Genomic DNA, 27,689 nt, shown 5'->3' on the forward strand with positions numbered 1-27,689 from the left:
TGAGATTGATACACGAGGAACAAAAAGCAAATGGTTTTGTACCCTTTTAATTGATTTTGTACAGTTTTTTCACTCCTCTAAGGATTTAGTTTAATGATTTATTGGTGTTTTTTATGCACTATAACTAAAAAAAAAAGTGAAATTCTTTATCTGAACCTTAACCTTCAGCAGTACTTTGTTTGTTTATTTGGTGATTACAAAAATTTGCCTTTTAACCGCTATAGAAAAGCAGTTAGCAGGCAACACAGAGAACTGCCTTCTAATCCGCTGCATTTTTGCCATGTCATTGTGACATATGTTAGCATTTCAGTGTTAGCCCCAGTGGTCTTTTGATCTAAACGCTAACAGAGAGTCAGTCAAATAGCTCAGTCTTGTACAAAAACAAAGCCTGAATCATTTAGCATAATTCATGTTCAGTGATGATGGCAGCAATCTAAAACAGTAGGCAAGACTTAAAATGCAAAACCCAAGAGCAACATTGACAATGTACTGCATGGCTAATCAAACTAAGAGACACAATCCGATAATGAGCTATTCACAATCAGATCGTGTTACTAATGGGGCTGGAGATATCATGAAATTTTGTGTATGGTTTGCTGACTGGACTGTTTCTAGTATTTTGCCCACAATTATGTTGAAGCCAGCCTTTCCTGTTCTCACTTTGTAGCCTCATGTTGCAGGGTGCATCACAATGCTCAGATGTGATCTGGACAGGCCATGCAGCTCTGAGCAAAGACAATAATAGACCTTGCTGGTTATAAACACACTGGAGAGTATAATTTCTCTCTCTTAACAAAATTCCTGTCTTTCTGCAGGTTTCTAATTACACAGGTGGGAAGAGAATATGTAATTAGATCCACTCAACCACATCTTCATGTAACTGTGAGTGATTAGACAAGCAAATAACTATAAAACAGAATGTAAATTAATGTCCCTACAGATGCCAGTGCACACAAACCTCCAAATGTTCACCCGGTGCTGCCTTGAGAAAAGCACAGTATGTTCTACATTATTTGACTTCTGCAGGCAAATGACACACAAGGGTGGTACAGGCTGTCAATACTCGGTCAGAAGAAAGTCCTGTGTAAGGAAGTTATTATGTAATATAGTGTCTTCAGCTCTTAGTTTTAAAGGTTTTCTCACGGCTAGGTTTCTACATTTTATACACACAGACACTAAAATTCACAAATGTCATTTTAGATTAATATTAAAGATAACTGCAATTTCTGGTAAGCTAAAATAAAAATCTATCTTTAGCAACTTTAAATAGGAAAACAAAGCTATTTCTGTTTAGCTGGTAAATATAAAGAATTATTTAGATTTAATCTGGAAACATGCAATTTTAGAGGAAAAGGTCATAAAGGTTTATTTGTTAAACTCTTTCAAGGCAACTGTTCTATAATTAATTATGTTTAATTTTTTTAATCACCTTTTACAGTGATAAGTTGGCAGTGGTACTCAAATAAGCCATTTTTATGTACTTTAACGCTCGGTTACATTGTTATTCCTGAAATGAAAACCTTTAACACTATTTGTTTTTAATAGTAAAAAGCAGAAATCAATAAGTTTGCTTTTTTTTTGTAAATCTCTGCGCTAACCCCAAGAACTTATTCAATGACCTCCAAGAAAAAAGGAGACAGAAAACTACCTTTAATATGATGTGTGCCTAATAACACATGTGACTGTGCAATCAGTGCTACTGGTGATTGAAAATCAGAATGTGAAACTCAGCCACGGGTATTTATATTTAGCTGACATTTCAGATCCCGGAGAGCTGAAGTTTAATTGAATATGTAGAGATCTCATATATAACAGGCTATCAATGTCTTCACTTTTCACACGGCCCAATTTGTAAAAAAATTAAATTATTATCAGTGCGTCAGATGAGTGGCATGCTCTGGTGCTGTTTTTCCTTCGTCCTGTGTGGTCTTAATTTCCATCCCTGAACAGCAGTGATATAGAACTGCTGTGCCTGAAAGCCATTTACCTACACCTGTGGAGTTAAATGGATGTATAATGGCTGTCTGCTCTGTCTAATCGTTGTGGCTTGTCTTAGCACCCTTTGGCAAAAGGTTAATAAAAGCCCAGAGCTATATGATTTTTTTTTTTTCCATTTGAAAAATGCAGAATCCTCTAAGTCTGCAACGATTATTATCACGCAAAAATAACCTGATCATTTATTTAAATGCTTTTAATCACATGTTCTGTAAAGTTCCAGGAAAAGCGTAGCTGTTTGCTTTGTTTCCAGTCTTTGAGTTGATAAGCAGTTATGATTTAACAATATATTAAAACATTCATTTTTCTTTACATACACTTTTGCATGGATGGAACCGTTCAAGTGTGGCATAAGTGGAAATACTTTTCCTCAAGTAAAGACTCCTAATATTAAGATATTATTTCTTGGGAGATTGCAGTCACAGGTTATTTCTTGGCTGTCACGACCATTCACAGAGTTCCATTTGCAATAGTGCATCCACACATAGACAATTTTCATTACTCGAGATGAGTTTTAGCTTTTTCGGTGCAGCTCGCCCACTCAAACGCTCAGTTTTCTTTTCCTTTGTCACATGAGATGAAGAGTTGCTTCAATCTATTTTTAAAAAAGTAATACCATTAAATTAAATTCCAATGAGTAACAGAAATATCGAATCACTAAAGGTGACCATGTCTAAAATGCTTTCAATGGGCAAATTCTAGGGCGAGGCCACCAAACCGGGTCGGATTTGTGTTTGACCCATTCGGTTTGGCTGCCAACTTGCATCACCCAGTTGGCCTAAAATAGAATAGCTTAATTTTAGTGAAATGGAAGCGTGTGATTTCTATCAGTGTTTCGAATTTCTGCTGGTTAGACCATAAAATTCTAATCTTTTCAGTGTCCTTGTGTGTAGAAACTTTTTGTGTGGTCTGAGTTTCAGCCATGGGCTGTCCACTCTCAGTGAGTACAGATTTTATTTTCCCTTTTCTGTCAATATTTTATTCATGATGATTTTTTTTTTTAAAACAAAAAGAAAGGGTTTGTTGCTGTCTTGAATTTCAATAAACAGTTTGTAGCTGGATACAGTTACCAAGTGAAACAAATCACCTAATTAAAAAGAAATGAGCAGATAGAATCGATAGAGATCACTTCCAATGTGGAGACATTTCTCTCTCAAGAGGGAAAGTGAGCGAGCAACAGAAGCCAGTAAACATCGAGGCAACTAGATTAGGGAAAGAAAAAAATACAGAACGAAAAACAAAAACCTGACACTGATAACCAGTTCACGTTGGACTGACTTTAGTCCAGTGGCAAGTCGCTGTAAGTATCTCAATATGCGGGAGACTAGGTTCCATCACAGGTATAATACAATGTGATAATGGCACATATTGCATGATCTAAATCACAGAGCACAATATTTATCTCCAGGGCATGCGATTGTGTGACTGATATTTAAAACATCTGAGAAGTAGGAGACATCAATTTGTGCAGACAGCCTGATTAAAAAATAGTTAAAAACATCAAAGCATTATTCAACAGAAAGAATATCTGAAGAGTTAAAAAATGCACAAAGACAAATAAACGCTGTCAAAGCAATGCTAAATAGGCAATCTATCTAAAAAGCAGCATGATCTATGCATCCTACGTGCATCCTGACTGTATTCAGTGCAGCCTTTGATTGTGGTGAACAGCCTGACAGCTGTTCCTCAGTCGCTCCATGCTTCAGCTAATTCGTGTAATTAAAATCTAATCCTACCTTTAATCTCATCAAATTGCTCGCAGACTGCTTTTGAAAAAGGCGTGTTTATTATGATAAATGGTGTATAGAAAGCAACTACAAATTATTTGACAAAATAAACTGTTTTTTCATTACATTTATCATAACAATAAGGTTTTGTGTGGATGCAATAGCTGGCATCTTTTTTCCCATATTGGATGCAGTGAGCAAGTCTTGTCTGTAGGAGTGGAATTGTGAGAAATCAGCAAGGATTTGTTCTCCAGTGGGAACAAACGGATTAGAGACTGGCTACTCAGCAGCAGAGTCCATTTAATCTACTGAATGATTTATTTTGATTTGATTTATTCAGCGTAACATTAAAGAAGAAATAGATATCGCAGCATGGCATTAAAAACGATATTTATTAAAACCATAACTATCCATTTAGTTCCTACATGAAAAATATTATGTTGTATTCACAGTAGAAGCATGGCTGATTGATTCATATGAAGGCTATTGTTCATGTTCTGTCAAGTGAAGTTCTAAGAACAGCATCTTTCCAAATTAATGTGAAATGACAACATGATATCAACATATTTAAATTGGATATTAGCGGAGCTTGTGAGAAGCTCTAGCCTCTAAATTAAGTCTCCTGGTCAGATTTTAGTTACTTGTCTAATTAATCTCTTGCTTAGAGGCAAACACAGCAAGCACACGTTCAATGCTATTTGTGTAAAGGAGAGAAAACTTTCAAGATCTCCTCACTGGGATGCATCTGCATTCCTCTGTCTCATGAACAGAAATATAAAGGAAAAATATGATTGTGGAGGGTAATTTTTCCTGTCACTTTTTTAATACTCTAGCCTTAACAGCAAATAATTGTTTTCAAACATAACATCAAAGAAAACATCCAAAAGCGAGGAAGTTGAACCAGTTATTTTTTCTCAATCCTCCTGTGAAAGTGCGGTACAAAAGTAGCGCTTTCTAAACATTTCACATTTCCGAGGAGCAGTGCAGCTGCTCTTCGTACACACATCTGTTTTAGTTTGCTTCTGGCGATGCCATAACAGTCACTCTCAGCCTCACACTCATATTGTAGATAAATGGAGGTAAGGCTGTGAACTGGCCTTTTTTTCCTCTCTCTCTCTCTCTCTCTCTCAACTTCTGTCACGAGTTTGAATTTATTTAATCAGAGGGTGTTATTTCCTGCAGTGTTGTGAGGAAAATTGTCACTATCAAGGGCACAGCCTCCAGGTGTAAAGGATTTCTCACTCTTTGGTTGGATTAGTTCTCACCTCCCCAGTATCTTGAACATAAAGCTGGTCTGAATAGATGCCACAAGAATCAAGATGAATATCGCAGCTTGGAGTCCGCAACAGTATGTGATAGCAGAAGGTGATCTGAGCTCATTCAAACCAAAGCTTCTTATTTCTAAGTAATAGCATAGTTGTGATCTACATGGGATTACATATTACAGTAATTTGTCTGCATGTGTAGAACATGAAATAACCTTCCTGACAATTTAACACCGAGAGACGAGTCAATACCATTTTTTGTGGTTAGACTTCAAGCTAATTGAAAATCTTTCATCCCATAATGAGCATGAAATGTCAGAGCCAAAAGATATAGAACTGGCATTTAATCTGCACCAGGGAACAATAACCCAATTGACAAGTGCTCTAATAAAGACAGAATGAACATTGCTACAAAATTAATGGCAGAAATGTAAAACTGTGAAATTTAAGTGGCGCCATGTTAGAAATTCATTTTTTTAGTGAAGTAAATGTGGACATTCTATTGGATTTAGGAGTCCAACAGACTTGTTTGTTTTAAGAAAGCAGTCTTACTGGCAACTAACAATAGATAACATTCATGTTGTAATTTATTAGTAAAATTCGATAAACCAGACAGTGCAAATGCAACACAAACATCATTTTTTTAAAAAATGTATATATTATTTTTACAATTCTCCCCGTTTTTGGCTGATAAGAAATTCAGGTAAAGTGAAATAGTGTCTATATTATCAGTGGGGGTGAGTATATTTATTTGTGAAATCTCTCTGTTACACTCCAAGGCTTCATCCTGTGACCCTGAACAGGATGCATGGTTTTGAAAATACACTGATTGAGATTAACAAGAGATTGACAGCTAGGATAAATAATATATGTGGCATTCTGAAATTGTGATGCTGTTACAGCTTGTGATGGTGCCCTGTTCTGTCGACTATAAAATGTGACAGATGTTTCTTACCAAACAATTTCACACGTTACTAAGCTTCAATGGCTGCAGCAACAGCAGAAGCAAAGGTACCAATAGGCAACCTGCAGTGTTTAATTTTTGATCATTCAATACTGGATCCTCAGTCAAAAATCCCACAAGCTGTAGGCAAAAGTTATTTTTGTTGCTTGAAAATTGTGAACAATCCTCAGTAAAGTACTATTTAAGATGCAAGTCATGATTCCTAAACAATATTTTAGTTTGAACCTCAAAATAATCAGTTTCGTTATTTTGATTAAGTAAAAGCAACGAGTTTGAAATTATAAATAATTTTTCTATTAGTTGATAAACAGCAGTGCTTTCAATAACATAAATAAAATTACCGTGTTTTTCGGACAATAAGGTGCATCGGATTATAAGGCACACTGTCGATTTTTGAGAAAATTAAAGGATTTTAAGTGTGCCTTATAGTCCAAAAAATATGGTAGTAACTTACATACAAACAGTACCCCATGTAATTTATTCATATACATTAATCGGACAGTTATTCAGGTGAACCTTGCTTGTACTGTGTCGGACCCCCTTTTGCGTTCAAAACTGCCTTAATTGTTTCAACAAGGTTCTGAAAACCTTCTTTGGAGAATTTCATCCATATTGACATGATAGCATCACTCAGTTGCTGCAGATTTATCAGCTACATGTCCATGATGCACATCTCCCATTCAGCTCTATTAGACTGAGATCTGGCATCTATGGACGTCAGTGATTTTATTGCAGTGTTCAAGAAACCAGTTTAAGATGATTTTGTGTTTGTGACATTATCCAAATTCTTCGACTGAAATCATTGATTTCAATATTTTTCCAATCTCCTATTGTCCAACTTTGGCGAACCAATACAAATCGTAGTCTCAATTTCTTATTAGCAGACGACAGCAGTGAAAACTGGTGTGGTCTTCTGCTGCTGTAGCCCATCAGCTTCAAATTTCAGCCTGTTATTGAATCAGAGATAGCATTTTGGATACTTTGGTTGTAACACGTGCTCAGCCATGTAATTGGCTGATCAGATATTTGCAATTGACTGAACAGCTATACCCAATATCTTGGCTGGTGAGTCTGTGTTCATAGCACAACTATTATGTACACTATATTTGTAATTTATTTATACATTTATATTTTTATTTCACTTAGATCTTATGATATAGCTGATTTTAGTAATAAAAATAAATGTTTTAGTGAATATTGTATGTACACAAGTCAAGAGTGACAAAACACACACAATAGTCATGATAAAAGATTAAGAATTCAGTGTTTTACTTGTGATAATTAAGATACAATCAAGATATGACCTAGTATGAAATCCAGGCACATGTCTTGAATGTTTATAACTAATGTAGTTTTTGGTTCAACTGTTATGAATTCAGTTCAGTAAAGGGAAAACACTCTGGGGGTAAAGCCCGGTCTGTTAAAGTAGGAAGGCTGAGGCATTTTCTCTGAGGCATTTGCCTTTTTACCAAAGGCGATAACAAGTTCCAGCATCTCCACCACCCCCTGTGAAAGGTCACAGGCTTGTTTTTGCAACAAATCAGAAGTGTGGACGATGCTCAGTCTAGAATCTTCTGCTGACAGATAGCGTAAGCTTTAAAAGATTTAAAAATAAACTAATAATTAAGTCAAAGTTGATCTAAAAAGGTTGGCAAAAATAATGATGTTAAAAAAATCCCATTACATACCCATAGGTGCAAGTGTGAATGTGATTTGATGTGGATTTGAAAGTGTTTGGATTGTTTGGTATTTGCAAAACCCATATTGCTGGACACTGCAAGGTGCAAAAAACGTCAATAAATCCAAATTTATTTCTTTTTTGCACATGAATGACTGATGCCACAGAACATTTTTTTCATGTGCACTGAGAGGTCCCTGATATGATGCAAAAGCATCATATCAGGGACCTCTCAATCGGAGTGTTATAAGAGTGCTTCCTTGAATTACAGCTATTCTTAAACAGTTCATGCGATACTTTTGTAAAAATCCATTGATTTAAAGATTAAAGTCTGCACTTCAATCATCTCTTAAATGCTTGATTTTGAATCTACTGTGGTGATTAACAAAGATTTACAAAATAATCCTAATAATCATTGTGGAATCCTTTTGTAGATTAAGCAATTTTTCAGCAACATTTAAATTACTGCTAAATTAAACTATCATCTTCAATATCTAATTGAATAAAACGACTTTCTTTAACGTAGCACTGAAGGACTTACTGTGAATCAGCACTGAAGCTTTTACTCGTGCAGCTTTCAGTCTGTTTGAGCTGCTCATTGCTTTGATTTGCTGCTCCATACAGTCCCAGTAGATCTCACAAAGACTGGCAAACCTTGTGTAGATAAATCAAGGTCACAACTTAGACCAGATGGTTGTGCACTACAATGTCAGTACAATACTTCTAAGTGTCAAGATATGAGGAGCTGCTCACAAGAACTGAAGTGAACTGGAAAAAAAGAAAAACTTTTACAAGAATGACCTAAGTGTTAGGGCTCAAAATCTGTAATGGATTTATTTATTAGTGCAGACAAAAAAAAATATGCTTATGTTTTTTACTAAATATATTGTTCATATATCAATTCATCAACCAGCCCTATCATAAGAGGATTTGATTATTTTCATTTTTTTAAAGCAAGACAATTACCCAAACCTAAAATACAGAGATATTTTTCAGTAAAAACAGAAAGAATATGATTATTTTTAAATATTAATCTCCAGAAATAGATAGGAGTCATGTATAGTATGCACCAAGATGAAAACAGAAGACTTAATAGCTTGTTCTAAAAAAAAGGCAATACAAACTTCTTAATCCATCTCCTGCTCACAACAGTCACATTTTCGCCATCATACTGTAGCTTTTGTTCAGGCCAATGGGCTGAGCCTATCTAGCTGACAGCAGGAACCATCATGCTGGGCATTCTATCAAATACCAAAATAAATATATAAATATTATATTTCTATTTGTATTCGTTGACTCTGAGTTGAACAATTTTCTATGGAACATAACTTCACAAAACTTGGCACTTCCTGCGGAGCATGTCTGCCCCATTACAAGTCACCATTTAGCCCAGCAGGAGAGCAGAATCCCATGAATAAAATCTTTTCACACAGGAATCATGATAGAAGAATGACAAATAGAGCACTTTCTTATCCAAAGGCCCAGCGAGTGTCAATGAAAGTGATGTTGTCAAAATATGATAATGACACGGCACCAGCTGCAGCCTCTCTAAAAATAGAAAGTCCAATTCTGCAATGCAACACAAGGATTTGTATATCCCCGCATACTGATGCAGTCAGCATTTTGACCTAAGCTGCCTTTCAATATTTTATTTCTTAATTAATAATATTTCAATGAAATTATGGTGCTACCTACATCAAGAGTTCAATGCTGTGAAAGCACAGAAAAAACACCAAGACAGAAACATGTAATGTCTAATTTAATTTCAATGACTTTAACTGTGTGGAACTCTAATTCACACACAGTACTGTGCAAAAAGTTTTGAGCCACACCTCATTTCTCTGTATTGAGCCAGACTTTGTTGTCATTTTCAAGTAGTTCTACAGGCCCTCTAAACATCTTTCAGACTTTATCTAAAGATGCTGGAATTTTCAGTCCAGCATGTCCACAGCTATCTGTAAAACATGGTGGAGGCTCTATGATGCTTTGGAGCTGCATTGTATCCAGCTGTGTTTAATTCCATCTAAACTGATGGAATTATTAATGCAAGAAATGCACTTTCAGATTAACCTGGGATGTAATACCATCTGGAAAGTGTCTGTTTAGCTTTATTCTTTAGCATGACAATGATAAACGCATTGCCAATTGACTAAAATCACACCTGGATAGAAAAAACACACAAGGTCAGTCTATGACATTCAGCCATAGACTGACCTCCCCAGAGCCCTGACCTGAACATTGCTGAAGGAGTTTGGGATCATCTTGACAGATAATGGAAAGAAAAGGCAGCCAACATCCAAAGAAGAGCTTTGAATGTCCTCCAAGAAGCCTCAAGAACTATTTCTGTAGACTACTTAAAGAAATTACAATACAGGTTGCCTCAGAGAGTTCAGACTGTGTTGAAGAATGAAGGTGGTGATACAAAGCGTTGACTTTCAAGCTCATTAAAACTGTACAAACTTAAACTTATGCTTCATATACTGTATTTTTCTGGATGTTTGCATGTTTCAATATGCAGCTGCACCTATTTTCCATTTTCCTAGTAATGAAAAGAAATGATGACTGATTCAAGACTTGTGGAGTACTGTGGATTCAAACATTTTAGTGCTATGAATTTTGTTATATTTAAATATTCAGTATTGGAAGTGCTCCTTACAATGGGTCTATTATGCTTATTGCCATAGTAATCCGTAGACTCTTGTGGAAAAAAAAATGTTTTGAGCACCCCTCCCTATGCCCACACTTCCTTAAAGCTAACTTTCTTCTAATTGGCTGCTCACTGGAATCAGAAGGTTTGAACAGCAGGTGGTACTCTGCAGAGTAACCCTGCCATTAGTGAGATCCAGTAGCCAAAAGAGCCAAAAAACCTATGTGCAAACAGTCTAAGCTTTTGTTTTACACTACATATTGGCCTATACTATACATTATATATTACTTGCACATATGCTGACCTCATTATGTGAAACTTTGGCCATGTTTAATATAAGCATCCACTACCAGGCCACTTCACATAATTCCAATTATTCCGGCCTTTTCCTCTTGCTTCCTGAACACATAGGTCTCACCGTGCCTAAAGCATCTTTGCTTTAAGATTAAGGTTTGAGCAAAACAAAGCAATATTTGTAATATTAACATTTAATCCAGTTACTCTCTGTAATTTAAAAGGTTTACAGCTTTTGCCTACGTCACCCAAAACAACACCCCAGTGTGCGGCTTTCAGCTTACTTTTTTAACTGCTTTCAAAGCACAGTTACAGTTCTCTGGTCTACACCAGGGAGCTTAAAAGATTATTCAACTCATACTATTATCTGTCCAGCTTTAAAGCAATTCGTGTCACTTTTTGGTATGCAATTAAAATATAACCCTGTGTATAGCAGCAAAAAGGAAAAGCTAAAAGTGATGGTGTAAGTGAAAATTTCGATCTGCTTTACTGTGAGTGCTCATGTGATGTAACATGCTTTCTCTGCTTTTCTCCCACATCCATTAGTTCAATTCAGTCATATTATAAAACCATACGCCCAGACATGAATTTATAGCAACACATTTAATTGGTATGTTACTTTAGAAATAATAGAAAAGCAGAGTCGAGGTTAAAATAAAAATGGCTGGGGAAGTGGTTGAAAAGACTCACCGATGTACTGGTTCCACTCTGGGTCCAAATCAGCTTGATTGGCCAGGCAGCCCTTCATGACATTCAGGCAGTAATTCTTACAAGGCTTTACTCCTGGCATACTCTGACAAAAGGGGCAATACAGCATCTTTGTCACTGCTCGAATACATGCTGGAGTGCTGCTAACCTGCAAGGACACAGAATGTGACAGCGGTCATTAGTATCTAATAGCACCTACGAAATATATGGTAATTATAAATCTATTTTATTGAAGTAACTGTACCAGTTAAAGGATTTTGAGTAATTTATAACAAGAAAACTGCCCAGTAGAAAACTTTTGCAAAGTTTTACCATGATGCTATTGTCCTATTGTCAAAAAAAGTTTCAGTTATTAATCAGCAAAGGCCCTAGAGAGAGACCGTTTTTGCTGACTGAAGACTTTTAAAGAATGTTCTTATGCAATCAGTCACTGCCGATGAACACTTCACATAGGATAATTTGGCTTGCAATTAAACCACAAGTCTTTAAACAAAGTCAAATATCTATTTCCCCACTCTATGGAATATAATTTCTATTTTAAAATGTAAGGTTATGTCACTAATGAAAAAGTAAAAATCCAAACTAATAAAGAAGACAAAAGTGGCAAAGTAGCTTTCATAGATAACCTGATAAACTGTCTCCATGTATGAAAACACATACAAGCATCGATAGTAATAGGCTAACAGCTGCAGGAAACAGACAATTAAACACCTCTGAAATGCATTATGTTACAGTGACTGCATGTATAGATATTGAAGATGATAAAGAGTGAAGCAAGAGATAAGATGCACCTTTGTTTGTTTCAGCTTTTCACTACAGTTTGTTTAACAGATAACCAATGCAACTCAAAAACAGGGTTATTTTAATAAGTTAATAGGACAAATTATGACATACAACTACTGACCACTTTGTTAGGTACGTCTATTCAGTCGCTTCTTAATGCAAATATCTAATCAGCCAATCACGTGGCAGCAACTTTTTGGTTGTTGTTGGCAGTGTAATGGTGTGGAGGGTTCCTTAGTACAAGCTGAGAATGGTTTAAATATCATAGACTCTCTGAGTTCTGTTCTTGATCATGTTTAACCCTTCATGACCACAGTGTACCACAGTGCACCAGTGTATCTTCTGATAGCTGCCGCCAGCAGGATAACTCACGATACCATGGAATGGCATCATGTGTTTTTTTTCCCCCAGACAAAACCACACATCCCTGCCAGATGAAGTGAATTCAACCCTTCATTACCACAACCTCTCATGTTCCAAATGTTAATTTGATTTGATTGGAAATTACTAATCCTTCCAGATGCCCACTGGAAGCTGCAGAAGTACCCTCTAGGGTACAAGAACCCCTGGTTCATAATTAACCTTTAGGCTACTTTGACAAACAGCGGGAAGTTAGCTACAATGAAAAATGCTCTCATTCACAGGATCGTGAAGTAATACTCACAATAAAAAAACTACAGAAGACAGCTGACCATCAGCTGGATCATCAGCTGCTATATTCTATTTTATGTACTCTGAAGACCTGTTAAGATGTTTAAAGTTAAATGAGATATTTTCATGAACTAACAAGACTCTTAAATCTTAAACACCTTTTAGTCTGGAAAAAGTGCCTTTTTACACTACACTCTAACACTTATTATTGTCTCACTGCATTAAAAATACAAGAAAAGCAGCTATAATGCAGCATCACAGCTCTTTTTGTTTTAAAGAAGCGATGCACAAAGACGTCTTCACCAAAATCCGCTGTTGTTTTGTGTAAAATGAGTGCACTTCTTGTAAATTGATTTGGACAAAAGCTTGTGCTAAGAACATGAAAGGATTGGGAAGTGAAGGTGTTCATACCACAATAGTACCTTATGTTTTATGTAACAAGAAGATTTGTTACATAAAACATAAGCAACATGCCAGCGACAAACTGAGATTTTAGAACTACTGTACTACAAAGTCCACGGCAAATGATTTCAAGCAAAAAGTAAGGCTTCTGAGGAACTGGCAGATCAGAGGTGTAAGCAGGACCCTGGCAAAAAATATCTTAAAAATTAAGGTTTACCCATTCATTTTCTTTTTCATATATATTTTTTATTATTTACTTTTTTTGTGTGAAGACAGCTAAGTGCAGTGAATCAAAAATTGGTATTTGTGGTCAGCTCTCTTGCAATTTTGCCATTTTGCCTTTGAACATTCACTCAAGCCAAGTAAGTACAAGTCAAGCCTGGACTAGACAAAAAACATGGCTGACCTTTTCAAAGTCTACAAATTAGAGAAGCTCTAATCTCTGTGATATGTGTGCTTCAAATGTGCTTCAAAGCCCTGCTTCTTTCATACCCCCTTCTTTCACAGTGCAGTGCTAAGAATCACCAAGAGAGGAAGGCACGTAAGAAAAACACGTTATACATAGACATACTTGCCCTCACTAGCAGACAACCCCCACACATCAACTCGCAGACAACTGGCGTCAAATACAAAACTTGACACTGAATATTCTAAAAATGCTTCTGCCAGCATCTGTATCACCTGACACAGGTGTAAGGCAGCAGCTCAGGGCAGTCAACAAAGGTTTCTTGTAGATCACAAGGCCGTGAGGAGAAATAATCACTGTTAGTAATGTTTGAATTAGCAGTATTTGTGGGTGCTCACTTATCAATTTCATTGAAAAAAAACATTTTAAAAGTTAAATTTTTCACAATTTCAGAAAAATACAGTGGTGCCTCATCGTTCCACAAATTTAGATTTGGAGCAATTAAGAGAAAGGTGCATTTTCTCTTTCTCTATAACCATTAAACAATTCATGCAGAAAACACATCAATATTGCTTTGAATGACAATCAAAATATTGTTGTTAATCAAATAATACATATTCCTAATGCACCCATCCTTACACTTTGCTGTGTATAAGAGTTCCAACGTGACTTCCTTTAACAATAACTAAAATATTGTGAATTAAAATAAAAAAACAGAGATCATTTTATTTTTAATTTTTTGTTTTTTTCCAGAACAAAAGAGCAAATTGTTTCTGTAGAGTTTATTACTACAGAGACTGTTTTCAGATAATGGAAGTATTCTTTTTAGTTACCTGCATGACATTTCAGATATTCTAAAAACTGTCAACTAGGAAAATGATTATTAAATTGTATTCACTACAAATAGCACAAGTCTGAGCTGTGCTGATGAGATCTAGACACAGGTTTGCGCTTCCTCAAAGCTGTGAAAAGCAATAAAATGCTACATCACCTACTTTAATTCAATATATTGTATATCCCAGGAGCAATAAGCATGGATGTCACATCTTAGCAGCGCTGAGAAACAGACACCTCTGGCATGGTGTCTGTTTTTATTATGCTTACACCCAATCTCTCGTGATGACTTTATACCCTGAGGATCAAAGGGCTGCAGTCCCAGACAGATGACCTGGATCTCAGGTCCCACTGAAATGTCAAGAGGTGAAGCTAGGACACGCTGGGCTCTAAGGACTGCAGGGTACAACTCTAAATGCATACTAACAACACATCTTCTGTGGCTAAATGCTCCTCACTGCCACTACTGTTAGGGAGGGTGGGACCTCAGGGGAAAGGAAGGGAACGTGGTTAATGCTCAAGTATGGTGGGATTTAACAGACCAAATGAATGGTGGATTTATAAGAGTACAGCAGTGTCTTCTCCATTTGCCCTCTGTTTCTCATTATTCAAGGCTCCTATATTTTCATTAGCTTTTAGTTATATAGCCTACTGGGAAGTGGCTCTATAAATATTCATAATAGACATGATAATCAAATCTAGCTGATAGACTGTATTGAAAAAACAAAAAGCAAAGAAGCCAAAGAGGATGGCTGTGGATTCGCAATGTTGTGAATCAGTGCTTCTCTGAACCCAAATGACAGTGTAGAAACAACATTGTTGTTAAGCGTGACTAAATCCAAGGCTTAGCCTTTTGCTTTCCCTTTAATCTCACTTTGTACATGATCAGCCCTACATACACTCCCAGGGCAGTATGGTATTGCAGGAACTGCATACAGATTGCTTTGCATCAAACTGAATACACAGGCAACAGTGTGATTAATGACTTCTATATACTGGATGAACAAATATAAGGCAAGAGAGCAATAAACAGCGATAGCAGACATTTCTTTTCTCGCCTTTTTTGTTGTCTGGGAATTTCTCCTGAGCAATCCACATACCCTTCAACAATGTTTTCTAGACAGCTCCATGAACGAGCCACCTTGAGGACTAAATTTTCTGAAGACATACCCTGAGAGAATCCGAATTACTCTGAAAGTATATCTGGGATAAACTTGATCATGTGAAAACTAGGGCAAATGTGTGCTTTTTAAAGAATTTAAAGGGTTAAGAACATTTACCTTAGACACTCTCTGGGCTACCTCCCGGCCAACGGAGAGCCCCTGGACAAATGTGCGTGCAGCGATGAATGCGCGGGTAACCTGAGCCTTGAGCTTCCTGGGCACGTCTCCAAAGGGCTTCAGCTGGTCGGTGTACTTACTGATACACTCCAGATAGTCCTCAGTGATGACATACTGGGAGTTGAGCAGTGTGAACATACGCTCCAGCAGCCGTGACCAAAAGTCATTAAGCATTTCCTCTAGGTTAACATTCCCTCCAGTGTAATAGCGCTTCAGTTCAGCAAACAGGTTCTCAAAGACCTCTGCATTCTGCATGTAAGGCTTGCCGTAAGTCCTCATAAACATGTCATTCAGGGACCTCTCCGTGTTCTCCAGCAGCTCCAGGAAAAATTCTGGATTAGAAGAAAACAGAAAAAGCCTTTATTACTGTCCAATTTTATTTCATGTGTGACGGTGGTCTCAGTTTATTCTGTACGGTGGTGTCAGTTTATTCTGTACGGTGGTGTCAGTTTATTCTGTACATGTCATACATAGACATGGTTTGACAAGATGCACTGGGAACCTTCACTGCATTTACAATTAAACAGAAACACAGCAAAATGACATTAAATGTGTCTGATTGCAATCTAGAACGCTGCTTAAAAAGGAAGCCTGCTTGATTGCAATGTAAATATGACAACAGCCAGAAAACACTAAAATAAAACAAACAAAGAAATCAATTATAGCGTTTGATGCCGTTTTCATTTTGAACTGAGATCACAGCTCTGTTGACTTTTATTTGCAGTAAACTCGTTTTTTGATGACAAAGGGAAGTTCCCCTATATATTTCTGGAAAATAATAAACTCTGTATTCGCTTTATTGTCCATATCACTCATGTAAACCCAAAACACCTTCCTGTACTGTTCATTGACAGAAAGAATCTACAGTTCAGATAAAACACTTTGCATATATGAATATTTCTCTATATGGTGAAAAGCATACCACTGTGAAATGCAATAAACTTTCCATCATCATGATTATGACAGCACAATGCAGTTCAACTGCAGCATTTGCAGGAGTCTGCACTCTCCTTTTTAGACTTCACTTGTTGTTTGTCTCATGAACTCTGTGACATGCCAGAAAGTGGGATTAGATGATATTTCTGACCATCTGCTACAAATAACAATACAATTGGCATAGAAGGGCCAAAATGAAAATTTAAATAACCTGTACATTTAACTGCAAAGAGAGTCAAAAGAGGATTCAGTACAGACTCCAATTCAATAAAACTGAAAGCTTTTTATATTCCTAAGTGGGCTTTATGGGTACAACCCAAAGCTTTAAAGAAGCGTGAACTCTTAAGTGTATCAGCTGATATATTTTGCTCCTTGGAGGCAGCAGAAAGAGCTGTATGAACAATATTACCATATTATCACCAAGTTATAACATGGCAAAATGTGAGCAACGAGTCTTGCACTTGGATTTCTTTGGAGCCATGTGCCAGACAAAATGCATAACTCTTCTGGTGGGCTGTATACTGTCTTATGTGGTACTTTTGTGATTTGTCAGTGAAAGTAGCAGCTGCATCCTGCATCTGGAGTAGGGTTGATGAGAGGACACAGACTGAATCAAAATGTGAAATAAAAAGAGACAAAAAAAACAAGATTGTGTGGCTGGAAGAATCCCCCCCCCCACACACACACACACACACCTTTCATTTTACACATTTATCAGTTAATTTATTGTTCATATAAAAATACTGATTAAAAGTACTTTTAGATCTTAGATTTTAGATGGTAGGAAGCGAGGTGCGGACAAACCCAGCAGCAAAACTACACGTTTGGGATCCTAATATCGTCACACCAGCTACTGATTCCAAGAAATTTTACTATTTGTGTTTTATTTTAAACAGTATTGTGGACTATTATGAACATGTAGACTACTAAATCTGTATGCTCTCGAGCTATCATAAAAGCTAGGTTACACCTCTCCCCCCAAGCCATGCACATTAGAGTCACTTATCACAATGGCCCAGACAAAAGCGTAATGGATTTGAAGTGGTCATTAGCTTCCAGCAATGCAGGTAAAATTACAGATTACAGCAGCAGAGAAACCAAATGACCCGACTCTCCATAATGCCACACCAAGTCACATCTGATTAGTTACATCAAGAGGTACCCGAGATGCACACTGACAGAAAGTAAAATATGGAAAACACGCGTCATTTGCAAGGTTTTTAGAAAATAAAATGTTATTTTATGATATTATTTCATCGTTTAAAGACTAATGTATGGTGGCTTAAAAAGGCAGGGTTTTGGTGTGTATCATTTGAACTTGAAGAGCAGAGGTTTTTTTTTTTTTATCTTACATTAATGTATTCACAAAAAAAACTGTCTTTCATTTAGTGCATGCTCACAAAATACTTGCTTTCTTTATTCTCATCAGATTTAATTATTGTTCATTAGCACACCTTATGAGGCACCAGTGAGTATTAACTGTCATACTCCCCCTGGAATCTGACAACATTAGCTTACTTTCACACACGTTTGGTGCCTAAGGAGATATCATTTCTTTTTTTTTTAATTTACTTAACACATCTTATATTAGAACTTACAGTAGGCAGGACTCATGACGTTAGCCAAAGTCTGGTTATTTTTCAGTATACTTGAGAATATGTAATAAATGTCCACAGTTAGCAGTCATTTAAATATGGTAATCTTTAAGCATGATTTTTGCTTCAGTAATGTGTTTGTGGTAATGAGAACAGTCAGTGATGCTGAGCGATGTGCACATAGATTAATGACGGTGCCAAAACAAATTCTACTTAAAATCATGAAAATGAGAAAAACAAACCTTTATACAGCCATGTTCTGCTGAGAGACTAATTAAACATAACCAATTTAATTAAAACAGTGTTTATAATCAATATGACATTATATTTGATATAATTCTAAGCTCTGCAATGGAGTGATTACGATGAATAATTTCATTATGAATGGCCTTGGTATAAATCACCAGCAGAAATATTAGGCTAAAAAAGACATCATAATGTAATTAGTGAAAACTCTTGAGGGGATCCATATTTCATGACAGAAAATGAAAACCATAGTGAAATGTCAAAGAGTAAAAATTACCTGGAGAATTTACATAAATCCTAAACATATATTACTAAGACGTTTGTCCAAATAATCATTTGCATTAGCTGCAAACAGAGAATAATGATGCTGAAATGCTGGACAGCAGTGATTCAAATACTCCCAGCTTACACAGAGTTCATTACATTTTGCTGATAAAGCTCCGTTTGGCTCCAGCTCCTCAGTATATGCACAGAGCTGTGCAGAGGTTACACACAGCCATTCTCTTTGTGATAAAAAGAAAGCATCTGTTTCTGTGCTTCTGCAGAAACCTACTGATGGATGGCCTCCTAGATGTCAGCAGTCTATTTCAGCAATCTTGAAACACAGCATCCCTGTTTCAGGGTTCTGAACTAGATGGTGGAAAAGGCAAGTTTTGTGAATTTTATTTCTAAGCAGACCACAGCTTTTTGGAGACAACAGAGACTCTGAAGTCGACTTCATTTGGTCTTTACACATAACCAAAGGAGTTTGCTGTGGATCGGATGACATCTACTGTGAGAACCCTCAGGGGAAGTGGCCTGCAGAATTAATTACTACAGTCTTCTGAACTGTGACCAGCCAGCTGAGGAGGAAAAAGGGGTTGGCTTTCCAAAACATTTCAGCCTTCTTCAATTGGGTACATGCAATATATTGTATTGGAGTCTACATACATAAACCAACTTTTTATTTTTTAACTGGGCCACATTCAGCGTCATGTTATTTTGAGCACAATAACTTTAACCAAAAGTAATTGGGATTTAACTGATATGTTAAATTATATAAACCAGTACACATCCATGCTACAATACTGTTTGGTCTGTTTGCGCTGTTGGCAAAAGTGAAATAAACAAATGAATAAATAAATAAATATCAATGATAAAAAAAAAACAGGGTTGGTAGATTTTGCTTACATGCTAAAAATGGGTCATTTTAACCTGTTGCTAAGTGGTTGCTAGGCATGTATAATTCAAATTTTGTGGAAAATTAAATTAGTTGTTACTATCATGACATAAAAACATTATGCTTTTATAAGGTCTCATAGGTAAAAAAAGGAACGAAAAAAGACTTATTTTGGCGCATTGCTAGGTGGTTACAACGCATGGTTAATTAAATTTTTGTGGCTATAAATGAGATGTTATTCTTGTAACTAAACTGATGTGGCCCTTTTATAATATGTTACAGGTGCATAAAGCCAAAGAAAGGTCATTTTAGTCTGTTGCTAAGTGGTTGCCAGGCAATCTGATGCTGTCATATTATTATTATTATTATTATTATTATTATTATTATTATTATTATTATTATTATCGGTGTGAAATAAAACAATGTGATGCTTATAGGTGTTACAGGTGCATAAATGCTGAAAAAAGTCTTTTAAGCCCATTGGTAGTAGTTGCTAGGAAACATGACGACATGGTAACATCTGATATAGATAAGAACCTTCAGGGGCCTAAGTTTTACCGGCAGGGTGTACCTGCAGTGTTATGGCAGACAACTTTAATACTTTTTTACCACAGTGATTCTAATTGGTTTGGTGCTTTTTGAGAATCTGGGAAGTATATCTCAAAATGTGGACTCATCTGTCATCTGTCAAAAAGAAATTAGAGATATTTAGACATAACTAGATAAAGGCATAAACAAGGTCTCAGAGTAGAGTGCAATTTAAGATGGATGGTTTTTTTGTTTTTGTTTTTCCCCCACTCAGAATTTTGTAATTTCAACAAAAAAACCACAACCACTCACAAAAAACAGTTTCTGCAGAGAACATGTGGAGCTGCTTAAAATTATATGGAAATTACAAGATTTTATAAATGCATTCACTCTGGCAAGGCAGGAATTGAATAAACACTAAACAATACAGTGGGGCATTGGCTTTCAAAGTCACATACCAATAAAAAAGAAAGCAAGAAAGAAATTAGCTACATCACTTTAGAACTGGGAATATTTTCTGATTGTCACATTACTGCAAGCAACACTTTGCCACAACTCTATGTCATTTTTTAGCAAAGATACACACTATAAACTACACAAATATACACGATTTCTTGACCCTCACACAGCAGGGCAAATAGCTGTTATCTCCCACAGTTCACCTAGCATCTTTCACGGCAATATAGTTAGTCAGAGAAGGAGCCCGGTTCTCACTTTGTGATTGTTGAAACAGCATAATATAACACAAGCAGTATGATATTCAGCCTCCTCGAGCTCCAATGATTGTACATGAAACTAGCAATTTTGCTGCATTTCAGATTCTCCATGTCTGTCAAAAGCTGGGTCATTGATCGGCCTGACAGGAAGTGCCAGTCTATAGAGCGCTGCTCTGAGTGCTATGCTGCTGTAGAGAACATGACAGGTTGATCGTTTATGTCTCCATTTCTCTATGTTAATTTTTATGGCCAGTCTTTTATGGTCACCCTGTGCTCTTATTAATAAAATAAGAAAAAGGTAAATGATAACCCGATTGAAGACAAATATATCATCTAAGGTCTAATGTTATTAAATGTCAGGGGATTATTCTTCATTTTTTAAGTTACTGTATCAAACTCTTTAGTTAGCGTGCTAGCTCATAGACGTTAACAGGGATTTGACATATGGACTCTAACATAAGGTCGTATAAAATGTTGCATGATTTAAATGCATTAAAGAGCAATTTCTTTTTTTTCTTTTTTTTTGTATTTCTAAATTGACTAGAAACTTTGCTGATCAAAACTGCACTTGAAGACATTTCCATGTAAAAGACGTATTTTCTTGCCTGACAAAACAGAGACATCTGAATTCAGATGACAAAAGCAAACACCAAGGGATGACTTTAAAGGGTCCAAAGACTTATAAATCTAACAGAGGATCAGCATAGTTTTCTCAAATATACTTACCAGCCTAGGCGCAGTATTGTCTTTCAATTTAACCTTCACCCAAAAAGAATTAGGTTGAAGGTTAAATTGTCTTTATTAATAGTAAACATAAGGAGTATACTTAATGCCTGATTGGGAGGAACATCACATGGGAGGTGGGGAGTTGTCTAGCTGGCAAAAATAGATGATGTCATAGAAGCATCCACAACAGAATATAAGTAATGAAGACGTTATTGAGCAATTTCCTACAAAGAAGTATCCTAAGTTAAATGTCAATACCAAAAAAGTTTGCCAGGCAGAGAATGGACTATTGATGCTTTAAAATATCAGTGTCTGGAGAACTAGGAGCCCTGGGGTTGTGGTGTGCATTGAGTTTTTAAAGCTTAGTTAAAGGTGTGCTATTAAAAAAGGGCTACTAAAAAGCTGTATGGGGTTAGAATAACAATTTTTATTTATTTATTTTTATAACCTAAAATAACAAATACTCATCACTTAGACACCAGAAACTTTGATAGTACTTTCAGAAGATGGATACGTCATAACTTAAGAAGCAGACATACTGCAGTATTTTCATGTTATTTAATTTAATTTATATAGTGTCAGTTCACAATTCATCTGTACACTCATGTCATGTCATCTATACTCTTTGTACTGTAGTAGGACCCTACAATATTACAGAAATGAGATCAAAAATTCCCTATTAGAAATAAACAGAAAGGGGCCTCTGGCAGAATCTCAGGTACAGAGAAGATCTAGTCATCTAGTCACATAACCACACCTGTTTGCTGCCCACACAGTACTGTTTTATATGGCTGGCACTTTCTCAGGAATCTTTTTGGGTTAAGTGCTTTGGTCAAGGGCACCTCAACATTGACTGCATAAAAATACAGTTTACATTTTTATATATAACGGTAAAAATTTAACAACGCTGTGACAATGCAACTGATATCAATGGGTACCACACACAATGTGTGAGGCCGTTCATATTGGATAAATTGCAGAGGATGGACCACATTAATATTCTGCTAGGATGCTCAGCACTATGGTGTTTGTGGTCAGCAGGGCCAAGAATTGATTAACAATTACAAACCCTGATGTTGGACTTTAATGAGTGAGATAAAAAAGAACTCTCTGTGCTAGCATTTGCTTTGTCTGGTTTCTTAGACCAGTTATTTTCTCTGGTCTTATTTTATGGATTATAGTGAATATTATAATATTATAATAATAGCATTTATTACTAAATTACAGGAATTCTGCTGCACGTTTGGTACCGATGATATTGTTTCTCTTTTAGATACAAGTGTACTGTGCCCCTGAGCTCTTGCAGACATTTCAGAGTGGATGAGTCTTGGCATAGTTGAGACCGTACCCTCTTATTGTGACACATAGGCTGTGGTGTCAGGAATGTGTGGGCTGCCCAACTACTATCTGCTACAGTAACCATCATCACAGTCTGCATAAAATGAAAAAAATATTCAAATACACCGACTCTCTGTAGGCGGAAACCTAAAGCAAAGCTCTGAAAAGATAGAAAAAGGGCATTCAAGTGAACTAAAAGCTCTTCATTGTTTGGATCTTTAACTATATTCTTTGGTTCAGTATCTTGTTATTTAGGTAATACTGCTTCATAATGAATAAGCGCACCTCTGGGAACACGGAGGAATTATACAATCGTTATAAAACAAGTTTTTATGTGCCTGAGCAGCTGATCTGTTAGTTAAATCATCTAGTTAAATTGATTACATAAACAAACAGTAAGGGAAAATTTTTAATTTAGCAAACAATATCTCAGATTTCCTAAACAGTTTATCAGTAAAGACCCTCATCCGACACACAGTCTCCTTCAAAAACCTGCAAACAGCATTTGCTTTGACTCTAATGAAATTATGGAGAGTGGCCGCAAACCCCACGAGAACAAGGGGTGCCCGGAGTCATGCATCTAAGTGCTGCTGGACAAACCCCATTTCCCTTCCTCATGATATTCACCATCTTGACAGGGGATGATCAAAATAACACTTATTTATTTATGCATGCTTCCAGGAATCACATGTGGGCTCAAGAAGTGTATTCCTGGAAAAAAATAAATAAATAAACAGACATCATTGTGACATTGAGTTTCTGGGCACCAGTGGAATCATCTGAGAGTAGCATGCTGTAACCCAATAGCATTAGTTTCATATAATATGTTGAATATTTTGAATAGAATGAGGACAGAACGACATGACATTGACTGCTGAATATTAAATTGCACACTTAAATCACTCAACCAATATCCACTGTTGACTTTGATTACATTCCAGTTGCAAAATATTACAATGCATGCTTTCAATCTTTACTTGAATAAACTTTTTTAGATAATTACTCTCTCTCTTTTGAGAAATTAGGCTTTACCCATGTTGTAATTTACATGCATTTAGTGGACATTAACATATTATACAGCAAGTAATTAATAGTGATGTCGGTGACTTTAGTTTAGCATATATTTTAAGTCCATTAGGATGCATAGTTGTTAAAATTGTCCTTATTATCAATGTTGTGCTTAGTCTGTTTTCTAGCTGTTTCCTGTGCATCTATTGCAGGCATGACAACAAACACAAGTTGTGTAGCATCAGTTCGATGGCTGCACTCATGGTAGTAAAATAAATACTCAACAACAAATTTTAATTCTGAGACTAATTCTGACTTTGTGATCCCTGGACATTCAAATTTCAAAGAGACTGCTGCTTTACAGTTAAATTCATATATTAAGACAAATAGTCAAGTAGTGCTGTCAAGAACAGATGAACGCACCTTATAAATGCTCGACCTGAACATAAAACTCAAAATTAACTTGGAGTTTTGCCATTTACGTTGAAGACCCAGGACCTGTGCATGTAGTCCTACATGCACAGTAGCAGATAATTTATGTCAAAGTTATTTAAGAGGCATACTGAATGGGCTTTTACTAAAGATTGCTTAAGCCTTAATTTGTTATGCCTTTAATGGCAAAAAATTTTATTTGTATATATTTATTTTTTGTTATTTTTATATTATTATTTTGCACCTTTTAGTTTCTGCATTTACTTTAAGCCTCTTTTTATGCAGTTTTCACCCCTATGGGGAAGTTTGCTTGTACTACTACCAAAGACACTTCCTTTATTTTAGTCAAGGTTGCCAGACGTGGCTGCAAGCAGCTTTAATTATTCATCACAGTAACAGACACAATATATTAACATCCTTAACTGCAACAAGAATCATCTGGTGTTTTAGATACAGTGGTGTGAAACAAATGATTCAATGGAGTATCACTGGAGCACTAAGTGGTTACACTCCACATGATGAGAAGAGTTAACTATGGATGGAAAATACTGTGGTGGTTAGATTTTTTTGTTGTATTATGTTACAATGTTCTGCACGCTTCTGTACTCGCAGGAAAAGAAGGATAAAAAGGTAATGCCTGCAGGCATCAGTCACATATTTTTTAGTATTTATTGTCTGCGTATCATCATAAATATCATTATTTATTTAAATATCTTGAAATCATTTTAAGGCTATGTTGCCCACTCCTATTTGGGGATGTAGACATGATCAAGACTGCTGAATTTCAAATAAGCATCAGAATGAGGTGGAAAGGTGAATCAATTCAATTCAATTTCTCAACAGTGCTATTTATGAATAGTGCCAAATCAAGTTATATCTCAAGATAAAGACCCTACAATAATACAAAGAAAACAGAGAAAACCCCAACAATCAATGACCCCCTTTGAGCACTGATGAGCAGAGATGGGCAGTAACGCGTTACTTGTAACGCGTTACTTCGCGTTACAATCTGATTACTTTTTTCAAGTAACGAGTAAAGTAAGAGATTACTATTGCAAAAACGGTAATTAGATTACCGTTACTTTCCCGTAGGAACGCTGCGTTACTGCGTTACTAAAACCGTGATGTGATTTTTTGCAAGAATGTCTCATGACAGTGATGTAAGGAGTGCGCCGTTAGTGACAACAGCTGTGTGCAGATCAACAATGGATCATATATCGAGTGCGGGAGAGAGTATGAGCATGCAGCGTTTAAAGTGTGGAAGTACTGACCTTACTTTGAGTTTGATTCCATAAAAAGTGACAAAAACATTAGTGTCCGTTGTGCGTGGGAAGAAAACTTATTTTTACAGCGAAAAAACCCCTAAACTTCCGAGCAAGCACCGAGTGCGCTATGACGTAATGGGAAATTCACAGAGAAACTCGCGGATTCTTCCATTGACTGCGGCACACCTGCACCAGGGTAAACCTCCGCCTACCTCACTCCTGCTTTACAGGTGAAAATAGAGCAACAGGACCGCTGAGTCTTTGACTTTATTTATTTTCTGCTGTGTTTTACTTGCATCTATTTGAAAGACTGAGTGTAAACACAAAAAATATTTTATTTTATGTGCTGGAATGTGTAGAAAATAGGTTTAAATGTTAAACTAATTTATTCAAGTCAGAGAATGTTGCATATAGTTTAATTTTTACTTGATGCATAAAGTTAAAAGATTAAAACTGATAAAACAAGTTTAAAAAAGAGACTTTTCCATTTGATTACATTTTGTATGATGGATTATGCAGAAAAAGTAGAATTGGGCTGAAAGATCTATCGCTTTATCACCTATTCAGGTTGTAAATCGTGTTTTTAAAAAGTAACTAAGTAATTAATTACTTTTGAAAATAAGCAATCAGTAAAGTAACGGGATTACTTTTTTGGGGAAGTAATCAGTAATTAGTTACTGATTACTTTTTTCAAGTAACTTGACCAACACTGCTGATGAGTGACAGTGGGAAGGAGAAACTCCCTAAACCCAAAACCATTCCCAAGGAAGGGCACCATCTGCCACCACCAGCTGGGGTCAGAGATAGCACCTTAAAGCAAATAGCAGCAGAAGACCACACCGGGTGACACTATTGTCAACTAAGTAAAGGACAATGAAGCTAATACCCATTAGCTCATTAAAATTGGTCAATAAAAGAAAATGCTGCCTTGTCCAATGAGTCTAGATCAGAACATGAAGCCAATAACATGAAAATCTGGATCCATCCTGCCCTGTATCAATGGATCAGGCTAATGGCAGTGGTGTAATGGTGTGTTGAATTCCATTTTGGTACACTTTGGGCCATTAATTACCAACTTAGCATCCTTTAAACCACAGATTCGACAGATTCCCATGCTGGAAGCACAGCCAACAAATCTGCAGCGACTGAGTGATGTTATTATGTCAATATGAACCAAAAACTCTGAGGATCGTTTCCAGCACCTTGTAGGCAGTTCTGAAGATAAACGGAGGTCAAGCCCAGTACTGACAAAGTGTACCTAATAACATGTTTTTGTATAGTGTGAGCATATACTGTATTTGCTAAGGTTTAAGTACTACCAATAACCATTACAATCTAATATTCTTAGATATTCTTTAATCAACTTTTATACATGGAAATTTTTGGCCCATCAATTCTTTGGAGATAAAAAGAAGTCTTTAATCTTTAAAGATATCTATGTAATGAAAGGCATTATGTTGGATTTCTAAATAATAACAACTATTTTACTAATATTAGCATTTTGATAATAATAATAATAATAATAATAATAATAATGATAATAATTATTATTATTTTAATGACAGTGTTGACAGGTGACTACACTTCTCCACCTCTTCTACCTGTCACCATTGTCCACAGTGATAAGCTGTTGCTAACCACATGGTCTTGTGAGAGTTGAAAGGATTATTATTTCTCATTAAATTGTAACTAGAAGGAGCTGACCCCATAGAGAAGAACACCAACAGGGACAAGCAGAGAGGCAGAGTGAGGCTTGGTTCAGTAATGAGCACATCTCGTCCCATACAAAAACTTATTAAACGTGTAGTGGTCAAGAAAGTCACAATGGGACTAGGACAAGATCACATACAGCACAAGACCACCAAACAACCTTAATAATGCAGAAGCTGGCTTTGTGCTGCTGTTGAAGTTGTCAATCTTCAGCGCAAGTAGCCATGTTTGTCTAATCCAGCAAGAGGTTTCTCCACTACAAGGCATATTAATGAGATTTTCACATCTTGTCTCCTCTTCAGGGAGGAGAGGTAAAGAACTGGAGTAAACCCTTTC

At 36.3% G+C, this 27,689-nt stretch overlaps 1 protein-coding gene across 2 annotated transcripts in view; it reads right to left on the reverse strand.

The window, feature by feature from the left end:
* gpc6b (glypican 6b) overlaps positions 1-27,689 on the reverse strand; it is an 80,307-nt gene that overhangs the window by 33,170 nt on the left and 19,448 nt on the right. For both annotated transcript variants that reach the window (XM_005921401.3, XM_005921402.3), the window contains exons 3-4: positions 15,635-16,026; positions 11,261-11,426 (exon numbers count right to left, since the gene is read on the reverse strand). In XM_005921401.3, the coding sequence (XP_005921463.1) occupies positions 11,261-11,426; positions 15,635-16,026 (558 nt within the window). The remainder of the gene's footprint in view (positions 1-11,260; positions 11,427-15,634; positions 16,027-27,689) is intronic.

This window comes from Haplochromis burtoni, unplaced genomic scaffold (assembly GCF_018398535.1).
Source record: "Haplochromis burtoni strain Fernald_Lab_line unplaced genomic scaffold, NCSU_Asbu1 Contig_48, whole genome shotgun sequence".
In the NCBI taxonomy this organism is placed as follows: domain Eukaryota; kingdom Metazoa; phylum Chordata; class Actinopteri; order Cichliformes; family Cichlidae; genus Haplochromis; species Haplochromis burtoni.